At 36.7% G+C, this 23,302-nt stretch overlaps 1 protein-coding gene across 2 annotated transcripts in view; it reads right to left on the bottom strand.

Moving 5' to 3' along the window:
* FAM98A (family with sequence similarity 98 member A) overlaps positions 1-22,507 on the bottom strand; it is a 34,755-nt gene extending 12,248 nt beyond the window's left edge. For both annotated transcript variants that reach the window (XM_069072184.1, XM_069072183.1), the window contains exons 1-4: positions 22,233-22,507; positions 17,116-17,264; positions 13,149-13,283; positions 534-718 (exon numbers count right to left, since the gene is read on the bottom strand). In XM_069072184.1, the coding sequence (XP_068928285.1) occupies positions 534-718; positions 13,149-13,283; positions 17,116-17,264; positions 22,233-22,501 (738 nt within the window). In that variant the 5' untranslated portion in view covers positions 22,502-22,507. The remainder of the gene's footprint in view (positions 1-533; positions 719-13,148; positions 13,284-17,115; positions 17,265-22,232) is intronic.
* Positions 22,508-23,302: the final 795 nt, after the last annotated feature.

Below are 23,302 nucleotides of genomic sequence, written 5' to 3' on the forward strand. Positions count from 1 at the left end.
TATTATTAATATTAATTAATAATCATAAATAAAATGTTCTGTGCATTAAGTATACATTTGCTTGTAGACCAGACTTATTATTTGAAAAACCTTGTTTATAAATAAAGCACATAAGACACAACAGTGACTGAATTAAGAAATTTAAGTATTAACATCCTAATTTTTTCTACCTGAGAGGAAGAAGAAAACAGAAAAGATTTTTTGTATGTTTTTTTCTTTTCTTATAAATTTAAAAATTATAATATGCAGGGGAAAAAAATCTTTCAAAGCCCAATTCTTACTCTTTTATAATAATGAAGATGACCACTAAACCAAAACAATGTAAAATAGGACATTAGTGAATTCTGATTTTGAAAAAGAAATAATACTGTAACTCCAACATTCACATTATAAGAACCACAACAAAAATAACAACTTATTTTTAACATCTGAACCCAAAATTCACTAAAAGATATAAAAAAAAAATTCATCGATTCATTTCAGACAAACAACTAGGTTTCCTTTAACATTGTATTTTGGTACAAAAATCTTACTTTTTTTTCTATGCCGCTGAAGAACTGGAACATGGTTATATTGGCTGGAGGTTTGGACATTCCTAAAGCAATACATATGCCCTTCAACTCTTGAAAAACCTCACTACCACCTCCTTCTTGTGCTTTTTTGGGGGGTGAATTCACACACAGCATTCTGGCAGCTTCTAGTTCTGATATGAGGTATGCTGAAAGAAACAAGACCAAACTTCACAACAAGATGGTTATGTCAAGCATGATTACACTTCGGTCAGAACTCTAAGGAACTTAGATAGATAACTGCTTCGGAAGACTCCAGTAACTCTCAATAAAACAATCTTTTCGATGCTTATGACTTTAGAAGTAGACCATTCTTAAAAATCTGTCTGACTCCTACAATTAAATTTCTAAAGTGCAAGTCAGCAACTAATCCTTGTGCACAAGAATCATAACCTCTCACTACTTCTTGCTGTCAACCCCACCAAATACAGAGGCATACTATATTAACAATGAACAAAATGTCAAAGGTGGCAAAGTTTGCTTTTGTACCTATCTACCTCCTTTGTGTGCTATTTCCTATGTCCGCAAGGCTTTGTGACCTAAAATTATCTTAGACTCCCCACAAATCCAAACTTTCCTTCTTTGGTATGCTAAACTCAACTATGTGTTAGAAGACAGAAATCTCTTTAAAATAATTTATACTCATGATTGATAGTCCTCCTTTAGTTCTTGCAAAGGAGGTCTTTTAAAAAGAGGGCAACCCAACTGAACTTTTAATTGGTAGGATTTTACGCTTAGTAAAAGTTTTTAAAAATTAGGTAAGATTTTCTTGGTCCCTTATTTCTTACCACGAAGATGTAAGAGTAAGGACAATTCTTAAGCATGTAGTGTAGTGGATACAGTGTCAGACTTACAACCAAGAAGAATGGAGTTTAAATTCTATCTTGGAATTTAATATATAGGTAAAATAAAATTTAATAGATAGGTAACTGAAGGCAAATCGCTTAACCTCACACAGGCTCCCCCCCTTCATCATCTCTAAAATGGATAATAGCATCTACCTCACAGGGTTGCTGTGAGGATCAAAGGAGATATGTAAAGTGCTCTACAAACCTTAAAGTGCTTTATAATGAACTGTTTGCTATTAAATTATTACTAACTCTGAGTAACCCTCTCCTTATCCTCAAACTGAGGGGAAGAAGGAGTGAGGACGGCTTAGGGTAGATATTTAAGAGATGCAGAGAATAAAAGATACAAGATTCTTGACATAATAACTTTGAGTTTGCCAACCCTTGATGTGGAGAGAAAAAGTTAGCCAAATTTTGAGAGGAAATTTCTTTAAGACTATGTTTAAGAAATTTTAACAAATCTGTGTACAATATTTTATACTTATTTACTATGAGAGCACATATCATCTCTGAATGGGGATCTATAAAATTAAAATCCCACCAGTTTTAAAAGTTTTTGACACATCTAATTTAAGAAATACCAAGCTTACTATTTAGAACTGCATTTAATGGCAAAATTTTCATTGGTCAAATCAAGTGATAATCTTTAGGAATGCCACGAGCATTTATGAACATAAAAGAAGATCTTAAGTTATCTATGACAGTCAAGTAAATGGACTCTGATATTTTGTTAACGGAACACATACTCACGATACTTACTAGTTTATGGATATTATCATCAAGAGATAATTAAACTTAACTATTTAGGACACAACTTGAACCAGGGAATAAATAAATAAAGATGACCTCTGAGCAGCTTAAAGATTTCTCAGTTCATGCTTCAGTTATTCACTTTCTTCTCAAAGGATAGCCTCTTGAGCTTACTCACAGGCTATTTACTTCTAAATGACAAAATTATAACAAGGTTTTTATAAATAAATCTTATATGAAATTAACTCATTTCCAAAGTCACAGAATAGATCAAAAATGCAAGCCAAGAGAGGTGCAGCAAGAGAGTAACAGAAAATCACAAAAAGTTTTTACAAAAAGTTACAATGACTAAACATGACCAAGAAGAGATAAGAAAATGTATTTGTCTCCTTTCTTTGCAGAGGTAAGGGCAAAAATTCCTAAGTACCTGAATATAGTATGAGGGTATCTAGTTCAACACACTCCTATTAAGAGCCTACTATATTTAATGTACTGTGCTTGGCACTAGCAATAGAAAGATGAAAATTTATTTCATTTATACCTTAGTGGAGCTTACAAAATTTTATAGCCCACTATGATAACTGATGATTATGATAACTATATATATAACTATATAAAACTATATATATATATATACCACTATGATAACTATATAACAATATAGGGATAACCTCAAGCCAAGGAAAATCTTATTGTACTCTTTGCAGAGAAATTTCTATGGAAAATAATTAAAATATCTCTTCAACCTTCCAATCTCACCCCTAAAACAAAAGTCTGGTATGAAATGAACACGTTTTCAATTGTCTAGAACAATGAGCTATCCAGAATAACTACTTCACTGATTGGATATTCCCGTTATCCAGGATTTTACCATATGAGATTTTGCCATTTCACTTTCCATCTCATTTTACAGATGAGGAAACTGAAGCAAATAGGATTAAGTGACTTGCCAGGGTTGCAGAGATATTAAGTGTCTGAGGCTCGATTTGAGCTCATGAAAATGAGTCTTCCTGATTCCAAGCCCAGTACTCTATCCACTGTGCCACCTTACCTGTCCCCACTATATGAGATAACAAACATCAAATGGTTCCTGTACACAATGTTGGTTGTTGACTTGTGCTTTAGGTACTTTGGAGATTTCAGATTCAATTAATGACATCAGATGGGTTGTGCTTTTGGTTTTGTGGAATTAAGGTAAAATTAAGATTTAAGCACACTTTAAGAACTTAGGCTGCACATGATAGAACCAAAACAGTTAACTTTATAGCCAAGATAAGTTGGAAGATAACAAGTAGACAATTAGCTGTCTTTGATGAATTCTGGGCACCAGATTCAGCTAACCAACATCCTAGGGTGCTAAAAGAACTGGTGATTATGATGTGTAGTTATTGATGACTTTTCAAAGAAGATTAATAAGTGGTAATTCAGGACTAGAAAATAGCAAGAGTCCTAAATTTCAAAGAAAGAAGTAAACAAGCTATACACTAATGAATTCAAGTGATTCCTAGCAAAATTCTGTAATATACTGTTAAAAGAGTTCTAACTTAAGCTATTAAAACAAGCTATGGATGCTGAAAAATGGGAAACAGAGACATAGAACAATTTCATTTCATAAGGAAATTTATCTAATGTAAATCGGTAGCCACAACAGTGACCCTAAAACTGCCTCAGTCCAATAAATACTCAATCATTTTGCCTACTACAAAGAATTGATATAGCTAAAGGGTCAATTTAGAATATAAATTTATTTGTATAACTTCATGTAGAAAAAAAGAACACCAGACTTTAAGTCAGAAGACCTAGGTTCAAATCTCATCTCACCATTTCCTGAATGTTTGAGGTATAAAACATCTATGGCCCACTGCTGTTTTATCTCCTAAGGTCCTTTTTCAGGTCTATATCTATTATCCTAAGGATGGTAGAGGACTACAAAAAAAAAAAAAAGAAACAGTGGAAGAAAAACAAATTACAAAAGGCCTGATCAGGTACCAAATTAAACCAGATTATTCCAAGAACATTTAAGCATGATACTAGAAGTGAAAAGATGGAAAATGGAAAAGATACTAAGATTCTCTTACAACAAACTTTTCTTCACTAACAGTGAAGTCATCTTAGATTCTAACATAACAGTTTCTGATGTTATATGAGGAAGAAAAGATGCTAGAGAAAACAAAGAAGATTCAAGTAACATGCTGTGCCAGGCATTATGCTAAAGAATCTATATGTCCACAGATAAGAAAATATCAAGAATACAGAGTAACTAAACGGTGATTGGAAGGTGAGGACTAAAAAGTAGGAAATATCAGGCAAGAAATTTTAAAAATGGCATTACTTAAGGTGTTCCTTGAAGGGGATTAAAAAAGGAAACATAGCGAGGGAAGCATCTCAGGCTTGAAACAGTCTATGCAAAAGGCATAGGTATAAAAGATGGAACAGGAAACAGCAAGTTAACTCAGTTTAGACATATAGGATGGTGTCAGAATTGAAGGGCCTTAAATGCCAAAGAGGAAGTTGTATTTTATTTGAAAGACAATGAAAAGCAACTGAAGTTTTTTGAATTGGGAGTAACATGGTTAAAACTGTGCAGTCAAATAGCAACTGTGAGGAAGCTGGATTAGATAGGAGAGAGGCTGTCTTTAAGCAAACTAATTTTTAAGTTAATGCAACAGTCCAGGAAAGAACTGATGAGGCCTAAACTAGAGTGGTTATGGTACAAGTAAAGAAAAGGGACAGATGTAAGAGATGTAAAGGAGGTGAAATAATCAGACTTGGCAACATTGGCAAACTATCTGCATATGTGTTTAAGAATAAAGCTATTGAGTTCTATTTTAGAGTTCTATTTTGAGATTCCTGAGAGACATCTTGCATGAACTTGCCAGATAAGGGACTAGAGAGGCTCAGGAGAGAGATGGGGGATGAGTTATGTTGACTTGAGAATAGCCTATATGGAAATGATTGTTGAATCCATAGGACTTGTTGAATTCACCAAAAGGGGAGAGGGAAAGAGTGGGAGAATTGGGGGAAAGAGAGTGAGGAGGGCCTAGGGCAGAGTTCTAGGGTATATCCATGCATAGAGGCCCAAGTATAGATTATAATTTTGCAAGAGACTGAAAAGGATTGGTCTGTCACGTAGTAAGAGAATGAAGACAGAGAAGTGTTATAAAACTTAGTGAAAGGTGAATTTAAAAGAGAGGTTAGATCAGACCCAAGGATGTGTAGAGTAGGTCTGCACTGGAAGTGACACAATTTGAGAGTTATTGAGGAATAAATTCTCAAGCTCTCTCAAAGAATGAATACTGACCCACTACCCCTGCCCCAACCCCAGCAAGAGAGACTCTGATGAGAAACTATCATTTACTAGTGACCCACATGCCTACTTTCTCATCTGTATAAAATCTTAATAAGAATAACTGACATTCATATCAAGGACATCCTTGCTGAAGGTATCAGATAGGAATAAGATGCAGGTTTTATAACAAATATAGTATAACAGATCAAATCTTTAGCAGTCACATAATTGACTAAGAGATGCAGAGAATAAAAGATACCACTCTGTTTACAGTTTGATAAATATTGAAAAAAAATCCTTTGATCAGGTTGAAAATATGCTGTCATAAAGACTCTCATCAAGAACACTTAAAATAACAGTAATAATAATAGTGTTTATATAGCACTGTATGTGCCAGGCACTGCGCTAAGCACTTTACAAAAATTATTTCATTTGATCCTCATAAAAACTATGGGAGGTAAATGCTATCATTACTTCCATCTTTTAGTTAAGAAAACTGAGACATACAGAGGTTAAGTGACTTGCCCAAGAATTCTTTGAGGTTGGGTCTGAATCACCTAGTTGCTACAAAATCATAAGCTCACAGATGAAGAACAGGAAGAGACTTTGAGTAATCTAGTCCAATTCTCCTCATTTTACAGATGAATACTCAAAGAAAGTGACTCACCCAAGATCCCACACAGGTAATAAAACAGTGCAAGGTGAATTCAAATCTATGTTATCAGTCTACAAACTCAACAGTATATCTACAGTATCTGTTACAGCTTTAAAAGCAGCTAAAAAATAGAATTCTGTGGGGCAGCTAGGTGGCACAGTAGATAGAATACCAGATCTGAGTTCAAATGTGGCTTCAGACACTTACTATGTATGACCCTGGGCAAGTCACTTTATCCTGACTAACTTAAAAAAAAAAAAGGGAAGAAATATCTGTTCAACAACCCTCTATTAATATCAAATATAAAACAGAGAGAGGTATGATTGTCAAAAGTGATTGTCATAGGGGCAGCTAGGTGGCGCAGTAAGAGCGCTGGCCTCGGAGTCGGAAGGACCTGGGATTGGTTCTGGCCTCAGATACTTAACACCGCCCCCCCCCCCCAAAAAAAAAAACTGGCTGTGTAACCTTGGGCAAGTTACTTAACCCCAATTGCTTTAAAAAAAAAGTTACTGTTGTGGAGGATATCCAGTGCAAAATTCAAACCGAAGAGATTCCTTATAGATCAAGTTATCTATCTTATGGTCCATGGAATTAAATCTTTATTTTCACTAATCTCTAACTGAAATTTAGTTTTTCCTTCAACTATTAATTTAAAAAAAATTATCAGATGGAATCCAGAGGCTTTATCAGATTAACAAGGGGGTCCATGACACAAAAAAGGTTAGAATCCTTTTCATAGATGATAAAGACTTACTGATATTCCTTTTAGTGGATAACTATGTGCTGATCATATCATAATCTAGAACACTGCAAAGTCCCCTAAAAAGGAACCATCATCATTTGAAGAACTTGACTTCACCTTCTATGCCACAAAAATAAAGTGGACTAAGAATGCTTATTACCCAGGATATAATAAGCAATTGGATGAACAGTCCATAACAGAAATGGTCCATCAATAAACCTATCTTGTACTGTTCATATATAACAGAAGAATGATGACCAGGGCCCAGAATTGAGCAGGTTACATTGTCTTTGGAAAACTGTTCAGTACTTTAAATGATGCAAGCTCCTGCTTGAGAAGGCAGAAAAAACACTTTTTTTTTAAAGGAAGGAAACAAGCATTTATTTAGCGCCTACTATGTGGCAGGCCCTGTTTTAAGTGCTTTACAAATATCTCATTTTAACATCACTTTGATTGTGGTAGTGCCAGATGGGTGCAAATCATGAAATACCACAATCTCTGAAGAATTACAATTGTAAATCAACTTAAGGACAATGGAAAAATACACAGTGGGCACAAAAGCAATGTAAGAGAATAAAAAATACACAGTGGGCACAAAAGCAATGTAAGAGAATAATGAAGTGCTGCATGAACAGAAAGACATACCTATCGTGTAGAGAGAAGGGTGTGTCTGTTTTGCAGGGATTCATAAAGAGAAGGCCAGGGGAGAGAAAAAGGCAATAGTTTGTCTGAAAACCATCTGGATGTTGAAGTGGTCTGTGAGTCATCAGTGTTATACTCCAATGGATGTACAACCTCATTAATTCAGGAGTTCTCTACAACAGTACAGACCCATCAATGCCAGCCTGTCCTGTGCTTCCTTTGAGCACCCACTTTTTCCTTCAAGTTTGCTGTACATGCATGGAATGGCAAGCAAAGCAGTACTGTGCTGCTTGTTTCAGCTATTCAAGCACTTTTGAGTCTCACATTTGATTGTATCAAGTCTTTGTTGGAAACAGCATACATTGTGTTGCTCCTAATAGGTCTAAGGGAGTTTGGAGATCTTCCCTGTCCTTAATAGGCCTAACATCATCATGTGGAGACCATGGTGGGAGGAGCTTGCCGAAAGAGTGGAACAGGAAGGATGCAATAGGAAGGACCAGAGTAAAGAAAAGCTGGAGTATGAGCTGGGACCAAGGAGAAGTGATAGGGGGAATGCTTGTGATTTTGGCACTCTTGTCAGTTGGTGTGTCAGACAAAAGCATCCTGTCTGTTGTTTTCAGACATAAGTCCTGAAAGAGGCCTTTAATGCTGTTTACAGAAGTCCTGGGACTTTACTGTTGATTTGTGTTTGATTTCTCAGACAGAAGTCTTGTCTGTTGAGTTGTGTTACTTTGTCAGACAGAAAGTGAATTGAGATGATAGTGCTGGCAATGTGTATAAATATTGTAGCTCTGTTAAGCTTTGTTTTCCTAGAAACTTAAAAGAGCTTGGAGTGGAGCAGTAAGCTGAGGAATAAAAGTGGAGCAGAGAGTTGCCTATGTGTGAATCCAGGGAAAAGCTGGTAGCAGCCTGTGGAAGAGAAGCCCTGGGGTTTGGAAGTCAGCCTCCAGTTAGGATGAAATACTTTACTTGGGTACTTTGAATTGACTGAGGAGATTGTGAATTATTGTGACCTAGGGGTGGAAGATATTTGTACTTTCTGCTACCCCTTAAGGATGATTGGATTAAGGATTATTGGAAGCCAGCCTTAGAGTCAGGATGAAAGAAGACTTTACTCAGGTACTCTATACTGATTGAGGAGACTGTGATTTACTAAATAATATGTTTTGTTTAAGACTATGTGCTCACCTTAATAATAAGTTGTTAGGTTATATTGTTGTGAATATTGTGCTTTAGTTTCTTACAATTAGATCCTTAAAGTTATTCACAGCAGTAGCCGTCCTCAGAAGAGCTTCTCATGATTGGCTTTACAATGGAACACCTACTGTGCCTTTCTTATTTTCTCCCAATATGATAAGGGTACCAAAAGGAATAACCTGGATGTTTACCTCTTATCTACTCTTAAGCCATCATCCTCATCTTCTTCCCACCAGAACCTTGGATTCCACCCCAGTTCTCTCAGCTCTGACAGTTATCCTATCTTGCTGGGGGCTCATGTATTAACAACACTTTCTCAGTTATTTCCTTACCATGAGAAAAACATCACATACTTCCTCACCCTCCCTTCCTAGTACCCCTCCACTGTTATCTTCTTCCGTTATATTATAAGGTCTTTGAGGTCAGGGACTTTTGCTGGCTTGTATGGGTATACCTAAGATTGAACAAAATGAATGGCATATAGGAAATGTTTATGCTTTAGTTTTATAGCTACCTGTCTATCCATCCATTCACCCATTCTTGTCATGTAACCAGTTTATCTTTTCTTCCTATCTTACAATGACTTGATAATGTTCTTTATTCCTGTTCCTCTTTGGTGATGTCTTACTCAACTACTCACACTTCCACCAGTGTGATCTGGTAGCCAAAAAAAGCTAACACAATCTTGGGTTGCATTAAGAAGCACAGCATCCAGATGATTGTCCCCAAATATACTCTGCCCTGGTCAGAACACATCTGGAGTATTTTTGTTTGGTTCTGGTTACTAAGTTTGAGATCATCCAGAGAAACTAGAGATTTTAAGCCTAAAGGAGACTTTAGGAATTATGTAAAACTGTCTTCTAAAAGCTGAGGATTATAGGATTATATATGGTTTTTTTTTAGCTCTAGAATGTAGATGTAGATGTAACAGGTGGAAGCTATAAAGAGGCAGATATAGGGCTTGATTCAAGGAAAATATTCCCAACAATTAGTCATCCAAAGAGAAAAAAGGAATAGGCTACCTCAAGAGGTCATCTACGCTGGTTCAGGCCCTAAAGCAATGCTAGATAATTATTAATACATATGTTGTGGAAGGGACTCTTATGGTAGTGGGGAAGAGTAGATTGTGTGCTGAATTTGGAATCAGAGGATTTAGTTTCAAATCTCAGTTTTGTGACTTACTAGTTGTATGACCTTGGTCAAGGCACATAACCTTGCTGTATATCAGTTTCCTCATTTGTAAAGTGAGGAATTTGAACCAGTTTCTATGGGTCCCTTCTAGTTTAAAATCTATAATCCTATATTTATGTATAGGCAGGACTAAATAAATGTTATGTCCCTTCCATCATGGCAAGAGGTATATTAGTAGTTCTGCTAGTCCATGGGTGGGGAATCTGCAGCCTTGAGACTGCATGTTCCTCACCCCTGTGTTAGCTGCCCATAGGCTTCCTGAGAGTAGAAATTATGTATTATGCCATCTTTGTATTACCTCACAGTACTAATATGGTATCTTGCATATAGCACTGCTTAATAAGTGTTTATTGAATGAACAGAGTTCATCAAAACCTTATTTTCTAAACTAGCCATGTACTATAAAAATTCTGGTATTTATATAAAGTTGTGGATTTATTCACTATTTCCTTTAGTTAAAAAAACCAAGAATGGTAGTATATACACTCAAAAATTATGAAAAAAATATTCTTTCAGAAAACATGGAAAATCATCTTTTAAGTTTAAGGTGGCTAGGTGGTGCAGTGAGTAGAGCGCCGGCCCTGAAGTTAGGAGGACCCGAGTTCGGTTCTGGCCTCAGACACTTAACACCTACACAAAAAAACACTAGCTGTGTAACCTTGGGTAAGTAACAACCCCAACTGCCCTCCAAAAAAGGCAAATAAAATAAAATAAGTTTGAAGGAATACACTAATTTAGCACATATTATTTAAAACTCAATTGAACTAAAAATGATCACATTCTATTGGTTAATTTTCCTACGTTCAAAATATAAGGGTGTGATAAACTGACAATTATAATTTTCTCCTATATAATCTCTGGGTCCTTGCTGTTGCAGCCACTTTGAAATTGTCAAGTATCAACTGACCTTTATCTCTCATACTCTCAGGAAATAACCTCACCTCCTACTTTACTGAGAAGATCAAGGCCATCCAATGTAAGTTCCCTCATTTCCCTTCTCCCCATTCAAAACTTGTGTCTTTAATTCAAGTTAATTCAAACAAGTTTCTATTTTGTGCAGAGCACTATACTAGGTGCTGGAGGAGATACAAAGTTTAGATAATACAGTCCCTTGCCCCCAGGGAGTTTATAGTTTAGAGCGGATAAAACACATATGGCAAGCAATTAAAGTATAAAATTCACAAATACATTACAGACAAGTACAGTAAGCAAAGTCCTACAAGAGATTCAAGGAAATAAATATAGTTACTGAAGTGGAGGGATAGTATAATCATTGAAAGCTTCCTGGAGGTAAAATTTGAGTTGGGTATGGTAGGAATTTAAAGGGTAGGAATTCAACAGGCATTTTAAGAGGGTACATCATACACAGAAAACACATTGAACAAAGACAGAGAGAAAAAAAAAGTATAAAAAATGTACCAGGGTTGGCAAGTTTTCCAAACTAATGGAAGTATAAACTACGTAAAGGGAAACAGTGAGAGGCTAGAAGTGTAGGAACTACTGGGATATAATGAAATCTATGCACAAAAGTAAATGTAGCAGCTGCATGAGTTCACTCATTATCTTTCTTTGCTCCTGTTGTTTCAGGTAGAGGTGGTTTTTTCGGCTAACACTTATTTTTCTATACTGTGATTCTTTATCACATCAAGTATTCCATTTTTCTTTTATATTTTCAATATCTCCCTCTCCAAAGGCTCCATATACATAGGTCTCTGTAACCTTTTAAGAAAAAAAGTATCCTCTAGAGCCACTGTGCAAATCTTTATTACCATTTTCACTACATCTCTGCAATGAAGATCTTTGAATAAGGGATCTTAGGACTTTTTGATATGGCTTTTATCCCCATGAAACCACTAAAAGTGGGTTTCATAAAGGTCACCAATAATTTCCTAAATTTAGAATCCAATAGCCTTTTCTCAGTCTTCATTCTCTTTTTAACTTCCTGGCAACATTGAAACATTACTTATATTCTTTTGTCTCTTGGCTTCTATCCTAGCTCGGCACATTATTCACTTCTCACAAGTGGCTTTACCTGTTGTCTCTAAATCTAATCTGTCTTACATAGCAATAAGAGAGTAGTAATATTCTTCATGTGTTCTAAACACAGAATTTATGTCAGAGCTGCAAGGGATCTCAGTGGTCATTTACTCCAACCCATACACAGAAAATAATTCACTTCTGAGGAATGGTCATCTAGTTTTTGCTTGAAGATCTCCAATGAGAGGAACCCACTGTTTTCCAAAACATCTCACTCTAATTTTGGAAAGTCCTAGTTGTTAAGCAGTATTCACTTCTTAAAAGTTTTTGAAGTTAAACTCAATGAAGAGATTCTTGTCTTCATTACAATTCTTTGTATGACATGGCAGGTTTAACAAAGGCTTGCTGATTCTCCTTATAATTCCTACTCTTTACTCCAATTTCTGCCCTTTAAGGCCAACAGAACAAGTCTAATTCCTCTTTTACATGATACCCTTTCAAACACTTAAAAGAATGATATTATCTCTCTCCTCTCCTCCCCCAACTCACACCCCTAATCCCTAAGCCTTCCCTAAGGTAAACATCACTAGTTTGTAGGGCAAGGATTTGATATTCTCTACCCCTCTGGTTGCCTTCTTCTGGAAATTTTTCCAGCTTATCAATACCCTTTTTAAACTGTAGAGCACAGAACTTTACACAGTATTTCAGTTGTGCAGTTTGATCAGGGCAGCATACAGAATATATCACCTTCTTATTCCTGGAAGTATATCTTTTTTAACATATTAACTTTTAACACCTTAGGCTTTTTGGCAGCCAACATTTCTTATCAACTGTGTGCATAGCATGATCACATAACTGTTCTCTTTCCATGCAGCTTCTATGAAATATAATGCATTTATTTCTGTATATGCATTATCATCCCCAATGGGCTGAAGCAGTGTTATTTTTTTCTTTGCATTTCTTTCAAATGCTCTCAGTTGCTAGCAGTATAAAGCAAAGAACAGGTGCTGAGTAAATGCTGAATGAATGAATGACTTCCACTTTCATTAACAATAATTACACTGAATGGAGTTTAGTAGTTTAAAAAAATTATCACTATGTGTTAAACTGAGAAAAACTATCAGTTATACAAGAAGCAATGTTACCTATGCACTGGCATTAAAATCCTTTCTTATATTTTGAAGTTTAAGAATATTTTTCCTTAAAAAGAAAAGTTTTTTTTTCCATTTATAGCAAGTATCAGTCAAAGAACATGTAAAATGCCACATAAAGGTAGCCCTGAACTTACTGAGCAACAGGAGACAATTCTTCTGGTTGAGAAGGCGCTTTGTCACATCCCCAGATGTCAGTGAAATATATGGACAGTTCATTTCCCCAAGTAGCCCACTCACCTCAAGCTGGAACTCATCAGCTTCATTTGGGCCTTTAAAAAACAACAAAGCAATACTTTTAATAATAATTTTATTTCTAAAATAAAGATCATATAAATTAATTTTAACTGGGCTCCCTCCCTCCAGTTTCCCACTCCTATACTACAAATCCACGCATTCTTTTTTTTTTTTTTGCTTTTTGGAGGGCAGCTGGGGTTAAGCAACTCGCCCAAGGTCACAGGGCTAGTAAGTGCTAAGTATCTGAGGCTGGATTTCAGGGCCAGTGCTCTATTCACTGTGCCACCTAGCCACCCCAGATCCATGCATTTTTTTTTCTTTGCTTTTTGGAGGAGGGCAATTGGAGTTAAGTGACTTGCCCAAGGTCACACAGCTAGTTTTTGTGAGTGTTAAGTATCTGAGGCCGGATTTTAACTCAGGTCCTCCTGACTCCAGGGCCTATGCTCTATTCACTGCGCCACCTAGTTGCCCCAGATTCATACATTCTTAAACATCACTTTTATCATGTTACTCTCCAGCTCAAAAATGTTTAATGGCTCCCTGTTTTCTATCATGTTAGATCTTCTTGGTATTTTTGTAATCCATTTTTCCATATGCCTAGCCAATCTTTTTTTTTCTCACTCCGACATATCCTTTACTGTAATCACACCAGTCATCATACCTTCTCTCATGTTGTCTCTCTTTCACAGAAATCACCTTTCTTCTCATTTCTGCAAACTATCCAAATCCTTTAAGATCTAGCTCAGTGAAGCATTCCTTGCCCACTCCAACCCTCATTGTTCTCCCATCTTCTAAACGTTGACAGCAGTGTATAGTGCACACCACACAACTTAGCACCCAATTACACTCCTATTTGAGTTTAGCAGAGAAGAACCACTTTCCTCACTGTGACTTGAATAAGCACCATGTATAATAAATATCTTGAGTTGAAATACCACCTTTCATTGTTTCATGTGATCTGCTCTGTCCAAATATACTATAAACTTTGAAGTTAGGGGTTATGTTTTAAGTTTCTTCTATATATTCAGAATCTAATAGCTGAATAATGTGAGGAACATAACAAATACTTGCCAACTGAACTAAATTAAAATTTATGTTCTTCTTTTCCTTCGACTTCAATGATTCCCTACCAAGTGTGGTACAGTGGAGAGGAACTTCTGTTAGACACAGCATATCTTCTCCAGGTGGGCACCAGTTTCCTTATGTGTAAAATAAGGAGGCACTCAATTAGGTCAGGGCTCAATAAACCCTGAGTGCTAACACCCTGGAGAACTGAAATTTCATCTCGGGACTGAATGGTTTTAAATAATATTCAACATACTGTAATATGAACTTTCATGTGTAAATTTTCATATTGAATTCTATGCATTAGAATGTTTATTACACATCTGAGGCAGTATAATGACTCAAGTGTAATGGGAATGCAGATTTGGAAGATCTTCCCTGCCCCTAGGCTAAAGTGCACCTGAAACAAGGGGTGGGAGGCTTGTTTTTCAGTAAATACTTTTTGATTGGCCAGTGGGTCAATAAGGTTGTTACATTCTCTGAGCCAGGAGAAGGCTATATAAACCCTGATGTGAAGCTTTGTTTTGGGGGCTTACTTTGAAAAGTGTTCTGTGATTTGATCTGTATTCTGGGAAGCCGTTGTCCAGGGCCCCCCCTGGCTTTGAAAAACCCAGATGTTGACTGGGTATGGATGTAATGGTTGGACAGTTTGGAAATCTGTCTACTTGATCTGTTTCTGTCTTGTTAATTCTGCCTGTATACTTTGAAGTTCGGGGTGCTGACCTTTTCTCCTGAACAAGGTAAACGATATATGTCTGATTAAAGTAAGCTTGTTAACCCATTTTGAGTTGCTTTCCTTTAAAAAAGCAGATCCAAGAACCTGTATGGGCAGCAAACCCTGAGGACGCTTGGGGTGCTTGCTGCTACACCAAGTCAGAGGGGATGGACAGTGCTGCTTAGTTCTCACTTATATTTCTATGCTAGCCAATGACAGCAGCTAAACCAGACAGATCTGAAAAAGTAGGAGCTAGAGTAAATGAAGATAAATCATAGCATTTTGGGTAGGAAAGAACTTCAGAGATAATCTAAACTTTGGCTCAATACATTTGCTTTAAATCCAAAAGCCAGCCCAAATATTTAGGAACCAGAATGATGCTTTCAAATGGTTAAATGTGCTTTAATCCATGCATATAGTTGGGCTGGGAGCAATGGGAGTCTTTAGGGTAAACTGCAATTTGACCCAAACTAAGCACAAAATAATGGAATTTTTCTTTGTGGGGAAAAAGAATTTTTTTTGGCAGCAATATGAAACAACTATTATTATACAAGAAGGCTTTCACAGTTTTCCCACATAATCACAATGTGGTATAAGATATATAGTAAGAAGCAAAATGGAACAGAGGGTAAAGGGACAGAAATTTAATTTCTCTTAACTATATTGATGCTTATTACAAAACATACCTCCACCTGCACATAATCTTCTTGCCCTGAAAAAAATCCCCAATATACCACAGAGATCTATAGCATCAGCTACTATTTGCCTATACTCTAACCTCTCTCACTTTTCACCTCTTCCAGTTACTCTGACCTTCCAACAATGCTTTATGATTAGATGAAGAGAGCCTACTGGAAGAGAACTGTCTGCCTGAATATGAAAGGTTTGGGAAACCCTTAGGGTCTCTATCCCTTCCTATATCACAGCCCTCTTAGGCTACTTCTTTCAGGTTTGGTTAAGAAAATGGGATTGCAGAAAGGGGGAAATTCCAGTATTTTATAGTTTGGCTCTAGGTTAGGTTGCATTTCAGTCCAGATGCCTCTCCACTGTCCCTGGACTATATACATGAATCAAGATACTTTTAACCATCTGAAAACACCTAAAAATAATAATTTTAATAAATTAATGGTTCATAAGTATTTGGGCTAACTTCTAAATTCAAAGTAAATAAGTCTAAGAACCAAATTATTTCTAAGGTACCATCCACCTGAGAATGATATATTTTGTTTTCCTTATGCCAATTAGAACTAATAAAGGATGTAGTTATCTAATTGTTAACTAGAAATCATTATGTAAGACACTGAAAATCCTCAAAGTATGCTACTCTGTACAATTCACATAGGGTAAAAGTTAGGCATTTTGCCTTAGACACTGCAGGCTTTGATGTCTGGAAAAAAACACTGACTAGTAAAGTGTTAGGTTTCAGACTCTTGTCTCATCTGCTAAGAAAATGTAGGTACTAAAACTTAGTGTACTAAGACTCCATTATAGCACCTCCCAATTCTATGGACTAGATTATAATGTAATTCAAATCACATTCACTTTGTATATAGTAATACACATTATTGTAATGAAAGCTTTTAAAGAGGATGTTCCCTCAAAGACTCCAACAAAAGCATTAAATGAAATTGTACTGAGTTCTACACAGGTGTCTATATTCTGTTTGCTCAGCTTACAAAGGAAGTTTTAAAAGTAAAGAGTGACTATTGGACAATAATGAACTCTTGTAATTTTTAAAGTTACATAAATCTACAGAAACTTTTGTCTAACTTTCTAAGTATATCTTTTAGACTTTAACTTCTGAGTTGTCTTTTCTGTAAATAGGTATTTTATTTATTTATTTTTTTTACAATTTATGGCTTCCAAATAGAAAGCATGGAAACTGACAGTTTCTTGTATATGAAAAACTAGGGAAGTGACATACCAACTCTATTACAAAATGTCTGTTTTTACTGATTGGCTCTGCCTTGAGGTACTAACATTTGCAAAGAAAAAAGTGGGTTAGCAAATCAAAATACCTAAATTTCATTTCATATTAGGCATCTAAAAACAAATGTTAACTTCTTAAAAATAGGCCCGTTACTTACTGTTAGTTGCTTGCACGTTTTCTTCCAGTTTACAGAACAATCTTAATTCAGATACCAGCCAAGCACAGAGTTTGGTGAATTCAGGGGAACTGGCTCCACCAGTGACTGCCTGAGACAAAGCTCCATCTTCTAACAAAGGACCTTTGTAACTGGTAAAAGAAATTAAACTTCTTAAGATAAACAAAATAACTTTTAATAAATCATAGATAATACATTTACTTACAAGTATAACAAATTTAAATAGAAAAACTGTAAACAACTACTTTAATATAAGATACAAAATGTGACTATATTGAAGCTTTGGGAAATTATACTACTTCAAGGGAGTAAGCAGTAACAATGGAGTCATGGAGCTGGGTGTGTTTTGGGAGAGGGTAAGGAAGATGTTGATCACTGTGGCAATCTAGTCCTCCACCTAACTTCACTCTGTGCCTTCTTCTCTGTAATTGTTCCTCATGGCTGTGAGCATCCATTACTAGTGGGGTAGTACCAGGCAGTGGAGAGGAATGGAGGAAGAAAGCCAGTCCCTGGTTAATCAAAAAGAGGCTACACTTTACTGATTCTTCATATGCCAGGTTTTTGAGGGCCCATGAAAGGTGGTTGAGAGCTAGTCATTTCAATCTAACAATCAATCTATTAAACACTTTCTACATGGTCCTATAAAGAGCTTTATGTCTGATTCAAGGGGTAAATAGATGAAAAGCAATAGAGACTAGCTCCTATAGGAGCTCAAGATCTACTGGGGTTGGGGGAAAGGAGGAGGCAAAGGGAGAAAAGAAGGGAGAGGTGTGCATACAAATAACTGTTAAGAAACTGATTAATGAAAGGTTAGATTGTGATACTAAAGTTGAGAGGGAAAAGCAGAAATAAGGAAGATTTCATGGAGGTTACCTCAGAAGCTTGGTACTGAAGGAAGGACAGGGGTTGAACAGAGGATCTGGCTTCAAATACCTGCTCTGCTGATTATTACCTATATAACCTTGGGAAAGTCACTTCATTTTTTTCAAGCTTTAGTTTCTTTAACTAAAGAGTTAGGACTAGATGGCCTTTGAAGTCCCTTGCAACTAAACATCTATGATTCTATGGCATAATTTTGGTGACTTTGCTTAAAAGTTTAAACAAACCACATATAAAAATACTGAAGTATGTGATTTTTCTACAAGACCAACCTATTTTTATAATCTACTAGGATACTATTATACAGTGTTCTTAAAACATTTATTGAAACTTGAATGGGCAAGTTAATAAAATTATAGCTATTTCAGAAATAAAACCAAGATTATCTTTCTATTAACTATGGAAACTGAGAAGGCTGTAAATATAGTTTTTAATTAAAGGGAGTTGTTTTGGATTACAAACATACAGTTGACAGAATGCATCAGGAAAATAAAGCCATTGGACAGGTCATTGCCCTTTTGAATTTATGTCAAAAATTCATACCTCCAAGACTAAGGAACCTTACTTCAAAGTCTTCCACTTATAAATAGAGCAGCTTAATTTTCTCCCTGACTCTTGATTCAAAGCAGTTACTGATAACTATTTTGATAATAAAGTAGCTAGGCTTCAATCTTTCATTATTATTAAAGTAACGAGGCATAATTTCCCTCACAGAAAAATAAGACTTCTACCCAACTCTTGTGCCAGTTTCATTAGAAAAATGTTTATAATATTCTTAGTCTTGGTTCAGCATTTATGGGGTCAGTCCTTTGCCTAGCTAAGAGCAAGAACTTTTCATTTCTAAAGTCAAGTTTTTCACGGTTTTTTCTTTGTCTCTTCGGTTGACTAACAAGACAGAGATCTAATGGGGCCCTTTGGTGTGAACAGGCAACTTGGGTTAGTCAAAGGGTGTGGTATGAACTGCTGAAGATATTTTAATGGCTTTAAAAAAAGGTATGTGTAATAGAAGAAATTATGAATGTAATGAAGAAACTATGAATTATAGTAAGGATGCATTCCTAATTACATAACTCACCTTGATTACTAAATTTTTTGGTGGTCTGCTATTAACTAGAAACATATTTATTTGAATTGTCTCAGCAGATGTTGTTTAAGATACAATGTTTTTTTTTAATGGTAGATGAAAACCATACAAAATACAATGACATGCAAATTCATGGTTGTAGGACAAAAACTGGTTTTTAATCATTTCAACTGGTAGCCTCATGATGTAGAAAATCAGTCTTTGCTACTTCAGTAAGTCATTTCCAATTCTCTCTCTCAAAGAAAACTCTCCTTAACATCAGGTTTTTAATTTCTGGAGGGCTCATAATTTTCTATATAAGATCCCATTCAATAAAGTAAATACCACATATTAATGCTTTTATTTTGGTCTCATTTTTTTTAATCATTGCTTTTATTTCTGTAGAATACTGAGTATAGTCCTTTCTTCATAGAAAGACAGTAACTGCTTAGAAAAACTGAAGGAGCATGCTGGTTCTGAAACCGGAGGACCTGGGTTCATATCCTATTTCTGACACTACTTGTGAAACCTTGGACAAGACATTTAATCTCCTTGTGTCTCATTTTCCTCATCTACAAAAAATGAAGGATTTGAGGATGACTTCTGAAGGCCTTTCAGCTGTAGATCTCTGATTCTATGAACTAGTAATAAGGATTCTTCTTTTTTTTAAAGTGGGATTTCATTGCTCTAAGAAAATCTATTGTATTAACTAACTCCTTCAAGCAACAAAATTCAGCAGGTAGCTTGGCACCTTGTTATAGTCTAAGAGTTGCCTAAAGGCAGTGAAGTTAAATGATTACTTGTCCAGGGTCATATTGCCAGAATATGATGGAGGCCTACTTGAACCAAGACATTCCTGAATGAGGCTAGCTCTTCATGCACTATAACAAGATGTCTGGCATCAACAAGCATTAAGTTAAGTTCCTTTAAAAAAATATCAATAACTTTCCATTTATTTTTATACTTCCCATGAAATGAGAGCACAAATAATACAGCAGCATGGTAGAGCTGTTGTCAAGATTTATCCTGACAGACTACTGTATTTGATATATGATATGTATTTATATATATATACCATATGTATATGATATATATTTTTGGATAAGGATTCAATCACAAGTTTAGAACCCATGGCCTTCATAAATGATTATTTTATAGGATTTAATGGAAAATAAGAACCTAGAAAAAATAACTAGAGTAAGCATTTTTTAAAGACCACTAGGCTTAAATAATTACACTGGCATAATACTTAGAAGACTGTATAAGTTTTCCAGGGGCTTGAGAATGTCACTATTTGTTTCCTTTAAAAGTAATGCTATTGAAACAATATCACAGGGTTAGAGATGAGATTTCCAAATTTAATGAACAATGGAAAGTTTCTAATAGTTGTCTTATATTTTGTTTGGCCTCCTGTGTGGCATGACATTTATGTTTTCTGGATCTAGAATTAAGACCATACATGAAACAAAGTATAGATATGGTCTGGGTTCATTATACTTAGAAAAGCAATTAAATCCTGTTTTTTTTTTTTCCTCCAGTTAATCTTTCAATAGCATACTGAAATCACCAAGCAATGCTGCATACTAATGTCTGAACACCTTTCCCTCCAAAGTTAATACTGAATGTAGTAAGCAAGCACCCAGGTTAAGTTCAGAAAAAATGTTATCTCGAAAGTGCATTATAATGCACATATTGGTGAATTGCAATGACCATCAATATTATAATAGTCTTATTTATACAAATGGCCCAACTTTGTAAAGATATGCATAGAAGAAAATGATTATTGAGCAAGAGGATAAAAAAGTTGGGAAAAAACTTTCTACTGCAAATAAGTAAGAAAATCTATGTAGAAGGGATATATTTAGAGAAGGTTAAAAAATAAGACATCTTACTAGCTAATTGGTTTGTCTGTGATTTCATTAAGAAATAGATATTTTTCAGGAATACTTTTATCTTTACACCAAGGGAAACCAAGAAAATTCAAAAAGAACACTTAAGGAAAAAAAGTTGATAAAAATAATACTTTAAGCAGAACAAAGTAACAAATAATACACTATCTTTGCCAAAAATGCCCAATAGGATAGCAAGGCCACTCTAAACTGATAAAATTGTTTTCTAACAGAAATAAGCTCACTAAACCATGTGGTGGTAAAAAAAAATCTGTATAAATAATCTGTTACTTTGTAAATGCAGTAAAGGGATTTTTGTCACTATCTCTAAGTACACATTTAAACATAGTTTCTTAAACCATGTTTAGTTTAGAGCGTTTCTTTATTCTCAAGTTTTAATGCAGGTCATACAACAGATTGGTCTAATAAGATAACATGAACGGTTTTAATCTTATTTATTGTTGAATAAGGGTTCTGAAAAGCTAACAGCTATTGGCAGGAGGTGGCACCGGTAGATGTAAAATAAATATGAAGAAAACCCTAGTGGCTGAATGAGGACCAACAAGTAGTCCCAATTTGTGGCAGAGAAGTCAGGAGGAAACTATCAATGGTTTCACCAGTGATATTGATTAGTTGAGAATGGGGGGTGGGAGGTGATTGAGGAATGCACTTGCCGAAGCTGGAGAGAGATAGAAGATGGTTTGGGTTTTAGGAAATTAAGGGGCAGGAAGGTTAAAGAATAGAAATAGATGAATAAGATTAAGAGGTTAGTGACTAGGCAAAACACGAACTGAGTGAAGGAGGAAGAAGATCCCAGTGAACACATCCAGGAGACAGGAAAAGGCGGACTGGGGCTCTAAGATTCAACCAACATTTGAATGGATGGGAGGACAGGGTGCGATCTGGGGTGGTGGTTGGGAGGAACAGCAGGCCCACGCGGAGACAACGACAAGGATGACTGACAAATTCCAAGGGTCCAAGTCTGAAGCCCTAGTGACGTGATGGGACCCCAGAAGGTATAAGAAGGTTGATACGAATGGGGAGAATTGAGATGGAGAAGTCTCCCTCTGGGTAGCGGGGCAGGAGAGCAGTTCAGAGATAGGGGGTGGGATAGGGGGAGCTGGCGGGTAGAGGGTGGGGGGAGGGAGGAGGCAGCATCGAGAAGCCACGGGGCGCGGCACCGGGAGGGAAGAGGTGGCCCAGCCAGGTTGAAGGGCCGGGATAACGGAGACTGCGAGGTTCAGGGGTTAAGCGACCGGGACTCTTACCCCAGATCCTCCAACGACTCCAAGATGTCACTCTCCATGAGGTCACACTCCATGCTACTGTGGTATTCAAATTTCCTAGTCGTCAGGCTCCCCTCTTCCCTGGCACAGTGCAGATTTGCGCATGCGTCACCTCCCCGAACTTCCAAATCGACAGATTTTTGCCTCGGGTTTGGCACTGCGCATATCCGAGCGTGCGCGCTAGTCCCATTCCTTTCCTTGACCACTCCCCCACCCTGCGTGGAACATCCTCGCCCTGCAGATATGCACATGCGTACTAATGGAGAGCGAAGCCTGCTGCCAGGAGACGGGCAAGTGAAGCATGGTTGCGTGGCGGCTGGGCTGGGAGACTAGACCCGGCACGCCGGGTGGCCCCTAGCGCACATATTCCCCACCCCCACCCGCTCTCTCCAGTTGTGCATGCGCAGGTTGTGGGGGCGCGGTAAGGAGTTGCTGCCTGTGTCTGGGAAGGATGGAAGGGACTCTCTGCCTGCAGATTTCTGGTGCTTAAACATCTGGGGCTTGGGGATTGCCAAAATGAAACTCATGAAGGGGGCTAATAGCCGCAGATACTAATAGGATGAACCGCACAAGATCCTCCAAGTACTAGCAGAATTGCCATACCTCTAGTACTTGAGCATAGCCCGTGCAGCATTAGATGCAGTCAGGTCTCAGGTAGCCAAAATGTTAAACTAGAAGCAGGAAAATGTCCCATGATTGCAGAGTCCTAAACAGAAAGAAAAACTGTCATGTCCATGCACAGGGAAGCAGTCTGAGAGTTAGTAATGATTCACTTTACCGGCCACCCTACTATATAGTTCCTTTTCTGTTATTTTGTATCAAAGAAAAGACTCTTTGAGTCCTTGAGGTACAGGCTCTGGGAACCTCCCTTGAACTCTGATTAAATCCTCTCATTTGATGAGGTATTTGCATGAGGCCATAAGCCTTACATTGTGGCCGAGCCTGTCTCTGTTACTTGACTTCCCACCCTTGAGCCCATCAAAATATCAATCCACCCTTGAACTGGCATAGCCCACCAAGGTCTGTAGGCTCCAGGTAGCCTCCAGCAATTT

The sequence above is a fragment of the Petaurus breviceps genome, unplaced genomic scaffold (genome assembly GCF_028583685.1).
Source record: "Petaurus breviceps papuanus isolate PSGF00001 unplaced genomic scaffold, PetGlider_PUasm1.0 90845, whole genome shotgun sequence".
NCBI classification, from domain to species: domain Eukaryota; kingdom Metazoa; phylum Chordata; class Mammalia; order Diprotodontia; family Petauridae; genus Petaurus; species Petaurus breviceps.